General features: G+C 39.3%; 1 protein-coding gene across 2 annotated transcripts in view; it reads left to right on the top strand.

Moving 5' to 3' along the window:
- The first annotated feature begins 3991 nt into the window (after window positions 1–3991).
- Window positions 3992–8165, top strand: part of LOC134531893 (liprin-beta-1-like) — a 77584-nt gene continuing 73410 nt past the window's right edge. For both annotated transcript variants that reach the window (XM_063367914.1, XM_063367911.1), the window contains exon 1: window positions 3992–4232. In XM_063367914.1, coding sequence (XP_063223984.1) covers window positions 4199–4232 — 34 coding nt within the window. In that variant the 5' untranslated portion in view covers window positions 3992–4198. The remainder of the gene's footprint in view (window positions 4233–8165) is intronic.

Raw genomic sequence — 8165 nt, 5'->3', positions numbered from 1 at the left:
GGCCGAAAACCTCGTAATTGGCGGTCGTCCTGAAAAAAAAAACTAATTCGATTGCTTTATTTGCCCGGGTCATTCGGGACGCTGTGATTGGTGTGCCGACAGTAGACACACGCCTGAAAGAAAAACCCCAACCAATCACGTAACAAAAGACGATGCTTCAGTGTTATCACACACACATAGTCACTGCTCAAGAGGTGCTGCAAATCAGAGGCCTACGCCTATGAAGTTATTCTAATGAAAAATAAATAAATAATAATAAATATGTTAACTGTGACTTGCGGATTAATAAATTTAATTTTTAAAAACAAATTATTCTTCCTAGTTGCAAAAAATCATTAGAATTAAGGGTGTTACGCCCAGTTATTTTACGATGCTGGCAAGTTTTGCGGCAGTTGTATAACTTGGCTCAGTTAAACATAATATAGACACGTTTGTTCCATCTTAGTTACTTCCTCTATTATTCGTATTAAACCAGTTGTTCATCTTCAACTTTAAAGATGTATACAATAATTGGAAAGCACCCTAGAACGCAAGTAGTTAATTTTGTCTGAACAATTTTTTTTTTCCTTGATGAACCTGCAGCCGAAGATTGTTGATTGAATTCAGACGCATCCTGCACAACTCTCTCCTGAGTGGCTGAATCGAAATCAGGATAAGTTGATTCGTCCTTGTCTGTGCTCGTAATTAGGTGTTTATGGATTGGTCGATCTGAAGGCTGGTCGGGATCCGTAGCCACTGCCATGTTGTAAGGTCTAGCAACTCCCTTGCCTACTACTTCACGTGACCCGTCCGCTGGCTTGCGAACTAACGGCGCTAGTAGTAGCTTAGCCCTAACTTACTATATGGTTTAATGGGAGTTTGGTATTTCTGTGAATATTATACGTAATTCTGTCACGTTTTTAAAACTTCGTTCCATATTATGATTTTCCTTTTATTTAGGAACTTCATGGGTGATTAATGCTTAACGTTGATTTGTAATTTTCCCGCATCGTCAGCTAAAGTTGAAGTGGCGAGAATGTGGAACCCAAACAAACGCATGTATTCCATGATAAAGCCTTTTTTAAGTGTCTAGCGTGTATTTAAAAGGTAAATATTCTTATGTTATACATTTGTATCTTCAAGCAAGGTTAATTCTTTAAAATTATGTTAACAAAACTCTTGACTACATATTGGTCTTTAGGTTATAACTGTGAACAAACCATTTTTTTTTCTTTGGCTTGTTTGGAATTGACAATGCACAGTTATTATACCTAATATTTTTACAGTGTGTCGAAAAAGTAAGGAAACTGAAGGACTTGTCGTGAAAGTCGCGAAAAAGTCCTTAAATAAACATCAATGGTGCTGACGTCACGAAACTTTAATTGTATATAATTACTTATTATATTGATAATTGTTTGACTTTGGTTGTTTATATTTAGAAATCATCCTTTGATGAACAAAATGTGTAGAAAAGTTTGAATTAAAAACCTTTGTAATTTGTTTACCAGTTGTGTATAGACACCCTGATCTAGGTGCCCATATCTGAACAATAATTCTCTTTTCAACATAACAAAAGCGAAATAAACAGAGGAAATAGTGTATGCGAAGTAATGGTTTCAGAACCCTTGATAAATGTTTTCACTGGTGAACAACACATTTAGTGAATTTCAAATAAATCCATCTTGAAATTGCCAGGTTTTCCTACGCCTTGTCTTCCAATTTATTTCTAACTATTAGACTCAACACATTTGTTTTTACAGTTCGGATTGTTATGGTTTAACTAATAATAGTATTTGTTCACTATTTCTTGTTACAGACATCTGTTGTGAAAAACAATGTTACTTGATGTGTAACAGCTTAGCTGTAGGTATATTGCATTTGGTGGGATTTCGTGAATGCGATGGAAGTCAAGGAACGGAAATGTGTAACAACCACTGTACTGCACTCTCGGGGGAATGTCGCGGATCAGAGTTCTCAAATACAAAGGTGGTGATTATGGCATTAACTGTTTCATCAATTAAAAATTATTTTAACAAAATTCCTTGTTGAAAAGCAGGCCCAGAGTCGCGATTTATTATTTTTTTTCCAAGCCTTTTTCGCTTTTATCGGAGCAGTTTCATTATATAGTTAAAAATTTCTGTCGGCTTATCAAATGATTCCGTAATCAACGTAGCTGCACCGGCAGCGAATTCTAGCGACGGTTGCAGAAACTACGCGTGATTCGCGTCCAGAAATGTGGTTGAAACCACAATTTACATATATTTACCACGTTTGGCATTATTTTAAAGAATCCTACGTTAAATTTCGTGTCAGAGTTTCGTATTATAACATGAGAACACGTGAATTTGCTCGTTACGGAGGTTAGATCATATCACTGGCGAGTACACAAAGGACTCGCTCGCGTTTTCTTTTATCATTTTCCGTTATTCGGCTGCCTTGTGTTAATAGTTGAGAATTGCCGTTATAAATGACGTTCGATTGAAGCGCCAATTGTGGATGCCGCCGTTTCAGCGATTTCCCAAATTTCGTGTGGAAACTGATAGCGGAATGACTAGATAGTCCGGTTACGGATTGCGATAAGCATGGTCCTTTTTATCGAGCCGTCCGCAGCTGGGGTCTAAATGGCGTGTATCGGATTAACGAGAATTTCAAAGTGGAATCTGGCGTTGTAATGATTGACGTCACTCGCACGTATTTTGCTCTGCGAATAAGTGCGAAGGAAGGTAGGTCGTTTTCTCAGTGCGAAATTGAACCAGTACAAAATCAAATGAATCAAAATCAAGTATGCTAAGCGGAAGAGCCATTCTACCTACTAAATATTTCGACGTATACAATGTGAACATCATTCCAAACATAATCGCAGGTGAAACAGTAAAATACAAATCCATTGACTCCGTTATAAACCAAAGTGAAGTAGTTGATTTGCCAACAGAATTTCTTAATTCACCCGATATGTTCCCTGATTACTGTTATTCTGAATTTGAAAAACTGGAGTGCCATTTATATTACTCCGAAACATCAGTCAGCCAAACTTAATGAAATGGCACACAATTAGTATTTAAAAAATGACAAACAATCTAATTTAAGCAACAATTAGGAACGGACCTCATAAAGGTGAAGATGTACTACTGCCACGAATATCACTCATTCCGACCGACATAGCGTTCGAGTTCAAACGGCATCAGTTTCAAATACGCCTTGCGTTCGCTACGACTATCAATAAAGCTCAAGGGCAATCTTTGCCAGTGTGCGGTTTGAATTTAGAAAACGAATGCTTTTCTCGTGGGCAATTATACGTTGCATGCTTAAGAGTAGGTAAATCATCTGATATTTATGTGTATGTTGCAAACGCACAAACAAAAAAAAAATGTAGTCCAACAACTAGCTTTAAAATAAAAAAATGAAATTATGTGGAAAAAATTCTTCCTTTCCTTTCATTACACAGCATAGCCACAGCAACGCAAAGTAGGGTACTAAATTGAATGATGTGTTTCCTCTGTGAATATATGTTGCTAAAATACTTCGATTTACTTTCCTATTCATTTCACATCAGACTGAGCCACAGCGAAGCGTGTTCGGGTTTGGCTAGCACTTTATGGAAACCCAAGTCACCCAAAAAACTTAAACAAAAATATCTATCATCAAACTCGACGGACATTCATTATTTTATAAACGTGTAGTATTTGATAAAGGAAATTATGTACATAAATTAGCTGACTAGTACTTTTCAATTTGGTGATACCAGGAGGTGAAGAGAGTCGTTCGAAGATATACCAACCAGTTCAACGGGACGACGCAACGTCGAAAACGTTATTGGAGCGCTGGCGCCTCGTGTAATTTGCTGGGACGCCCTGTGTATCGGACATCTGGCTCATTTCCGCCTTATCTGCATGCTTGCACAGCTCTGCTCTCGCTTCCCCTCCCTCGTCCAGTAACCCTTCCCCTACCAGCGCTCTCCAGCATCCCCGTAACATCTCTCTCCGACGAGTCGCTAGCGTCCAGAGATGGCCGTCGGCAGTGCCGGAGGGGCCATCTTGTTGTCGTTCGTGAAAAACTTGTGAAATACTTTTTTTTCCTCGTTGCTTTTTCTGCTAAATAAGTAATTGTGAAGTGAGATGTATTGTCTTGTTTTGCGCTACAATATTTACTTAAAAAAAATGCGCAGTGAAATTTTTTTATTAAAACACTATATTTTCTGTATCCTTAAGTTTTCAAGCACATGATCGCCGTTTCCGGTCAGATATCGATTGAAGGTAAATGCTACGCTTGTATCACGGTTGTATTGTGCCTAATATACTAACATAATGTATGATAAAGCGTTCATAATCTATTAATACACTAACGTTTACCTAAGGCCTGTTCTAACAGTGACACGGAAACGGAGACGGATCACGTAAACGGAGGGGGATCTCCCGGAACAAACAGAGTTTCTACAACAGCACGCAGACGGAGACGGACCCGTACGGATCTGCTCGGCGATGCTGAGCTCTTCCGTTTACGTTGCTCCGTGCGACCAATAGCAGCCGAGCACTTGGCTGCGGGGGTAGTCATGATAGTTTATGATCTAAATACGTTAAAAATTATTTCAAGTACAAGGATATCTAGTGATCTATTATTACTTTATCGTTTATTTTTATTATTTATGTCAATTATGCCCGTGCTCTAATTAGAAACTTAATTGTATTTAAAATTAAATTAATATGTCGTAAGCTTGAAATGCAATCTCTTTGGTTGCCATTTGTTACGTTTCCGTACCTTTTGGAAGCAACAGACGCGATACCGAAATGTTAAGGCAGACCCGTCTCCATTTACGTGCCATTGTAGAACGGCTGTGTCACGCTGTCAAACTTTCGCTTCCAACACCTTCCAGTAAAATTGTAAAATTGTTCGAATAAATCTGGAGAGTTATAACATCACCGAAAACATCACTAGAGCAGCCGTGTTTATTCGGCAAGTTGGATGACTTGGGTTTCCATAAAATACTTTGTACCTAGGACTGGCTCTATAATATGTTGGATTTTTGACGCAGCCAGCAATCAGAATCGTAACCAGCAGAGACTTAAGTGGCAAAAAAAAAAAGATGTGTCTGTAACTATGAAAAATGAACAGAACATTCAGCATAGGTATTGTATATCGAGAAATGTCAATTAAATTTAAGAAGGTTTTAAAAGTTAATAAATGCACAAAAATCATAAAATCACCGTGGTACATTGTTTCAATGTCAGAGTGAGATTAACATTGAAAATTTGACTTAGGAAAGTCCAAATATAACACTTTGCTAGTGTGACATGATTTGAAGATATTTGAGGTTATGTGGTATTTATTTACCTCACAAGTTTTGTTGTAAATTAAGGCCGGGCTACACTCGCAATAGCGCGCGGAAGGCACACGCGCATGCAAGTCGAATGGACATTGCTATTTTGGAAAATAGCACAGAAAAACAGCACGCAAACGGCACACTGAAAACTGTCGAAAACTGCTAACTTTTCTCCGTGATGTGCGCCAATTTCTGTGCGCCACCAATCAGCAAAAAAAAAAAAAAAAATCATAAACACTACGTCAGCGGCATAAGAGTAGCAAGCGATTGTTTTGATGTGCGCATTTCAGAGATAACAAATGTAATTAATTTAAATGTGGTAGTGTTTATATGCGAGGTGAAGCTTTGCAGTTAAGGTAGATTAGGCCTCTCCATTTAATTTCAAATATTTTGATACCGTTTGCAATAAAAGCTTCCGTGCTAAATTTGTTGGTTTGACTTAGCATAGGACTTAGTTTTGGCTGTTTGTTGCAGTCAACACTTGTGAACCGGTTATCATGACAGTTTTAGTCGTCCGCGTGAAATAATAAGTTATTTCCTCGCGGCGCTTCCATACTGGAGGGTTGCAACAAGGTATTGAAGGTCTGGGAGATACGATTTATGCCTTGACGTACCACAATTTGGGATAAAGAGTTCAATTAGAATTATAGCAAAAATATCGAAGATGGCAGGGTCTAGTCCTTTTTTTTTTTTGTACCGTTGTGTTTTGTGCGAACGTGCTATTTTCATGCGCTTCGCGTTATGTACCCAGGGGCTTCGTGGTGGAAGACGAAAATTTTGACAGCGTGGCAGGGCGTGCTCGTTCGACTTAACCGTCTTTTGGGGTGCAGGGTTCGCGCCCCACTTCACGCGGCTTTCATCCCGCGCGCCGTTATCTCGGCAGCAGTTAGCAGTTGCATTGTTCCTGGACGCTTCCTTTTAGCTACCCTCCAACCCCCCCCCCCCCCCATCTCATCACCCACTGCAATTAACCCGGCGCGCGAGCGAAGCTCCGTTCCCAAGCAAGTCTAGTCTTTACGGTCGTATCTGGGATCTTCTCTCCACCGGAGCTAATTCGAACAAAGCCCCCCGTGCGTGGGAAAGGTGTTGTGCGGGGGTTAGGTTCAGCAGAAGGCAATGAATCGATAAGAAAATTTGTAAGGATGGAGTCGCAATGACACGACGAACACGACGCGACAAACCGCCGTACAGCTCCAGCACGACAGACAATAGCGTATGATCACAATACCACTACAACATTAACACGACAAGCTACAATTTGGCTGTCGGCAAATCTTTCCAAGTAAAATGCTTAAAAAAAATGCTATCACAGCCCATGTTTTTTTTTTTTTTTTTTGCTGATTTATATAGTCCTTCAACCCAATGTTATACAAAATACCATTAGCCTGAACTTCATTAATTATAAGTTCTTCGCTGAACTCGTCCGTTCTTAAATTAAATCTTGACCAATGGACAGCAATGACGTTGAACATAAACACAATGATATCCGTTTATATAAACATACGAAGGCACACTATAATTATTGCGAACGTGTACCCACGCGTGAAACGAAATTTTCGTTTTTCATCATGCAGGTTTACCAAGTAGGTAAATATTCTTGAAGTTTAGTTTTGTTAGGTTTCCGTTTGCCTTTCCGTCGTGCGGCGTGACCCGACAAAATTGGAAATAGACCCTATTTCTTGAGGCCCGTCGGGGCGCGTCTTTTGCCGTGCTGACGTCACGGTGACCTTATATTCCATTGGCTACTGAGCGTGTCCGGCCTGCCGTGTCGTACCCGTCGTGGCATTGTGACGCCAGCATTATTGGTAAACAGCATGTGAATTCAGGTTGAAACTGGCTGTAAACATATTTTATTGTGATTATTGTGTTACCTGCCTGCCAGTAAGTACATGCTTATTAATAACATAACATTCTAAATAGACTTAACCATATTCATGGTATAAATTTAATTTAATATCAGTCGAAATTTTCAGTTAGAAACTTGGGTTTCAAGGTTTAGGGGAATCTACTTTTATTGATTTACGAATTATATACAAAAATAAAGAGTTTTCTAGACAAACGCTACAGATGAAGGATTAATCCAAAACTATGCGTACATGATTTCATGTTTTCAGTACGTACATAACAATTTGCTTTTAAATTTATATATAAAAATTAGGTAAGAGTATTTTAGAAGAAAAAAATATAAACATTTGGTTATATTAATGAGAAAAAAACACGAAATGCTAAAAGCTAAATAATTTTAAATGCTCCTCTCTCTCTCTCTATCTCTCTATCTCTATCTCTCTCTCTATCTCTATCTCTCTCTCTATCTCTCTCTCTCCCTCCTACTCCCAGCCCCCCCCCCCCCCCCCGGCTCAAGATGGCCTCTTGGCTGGGCCATCAAACGCCGCGCAGAGTTCCGGGTGTTTCATACGCCATTTACAAGCAGTTAAAATTTATATAAAAAAAGTATGAATATGTAAAGCATTTAAGAGGCCAGTCTAGTCAAAAGGTGTATCTGTGTTAGTGAGGCGGGATGGTTAGTGCGACGCTTGCTGGTGCTTCTGGCGCGGTATCGTCTCTAAGCGCAAGGCTCCGAACTGGCGCGCAGTCTTCTGGTCGAGCATAGGGGCAGCTATGGAATTTGAACGGTGACATAACATTATGTGGCGGATAAATTAAGATAAACTTAACTAACCTTAACTAAAAGTAATAACGAAAAAATGAAAAAAAAAATATCAACATGGCGTGTGTAGAGACTCCACCTTAAGCCATGAATCGTTTATTCGTTCGCTGAAATTCAGCAGCCCGCCACCCTTACGACTCCTCGGCTGTTCTGAACGCAGCTTATTCGAGAACACGAAAACGATGATAAATATTAAATTTA

The sequence above is a fragment of the Bacillus rossius genome, chromosome 5 (genome assembly GCF_032445375.1).
Source record: "Bacillus rossius redtenbacheri isolate Brsri chromosome 5, Brsri_v3, whole genome shotgun sequence".
NCBI classification, from domain to species: domain Eukaryota; kingdom Metazoa; phylum Arthropoda; class Insecta; order Phasmatodea; family Bacillidae; genus Bacillus; species Bacillus rossius.
This window is presented reverse-complemented; position numbering and strand designations above follow the sequence as displayed.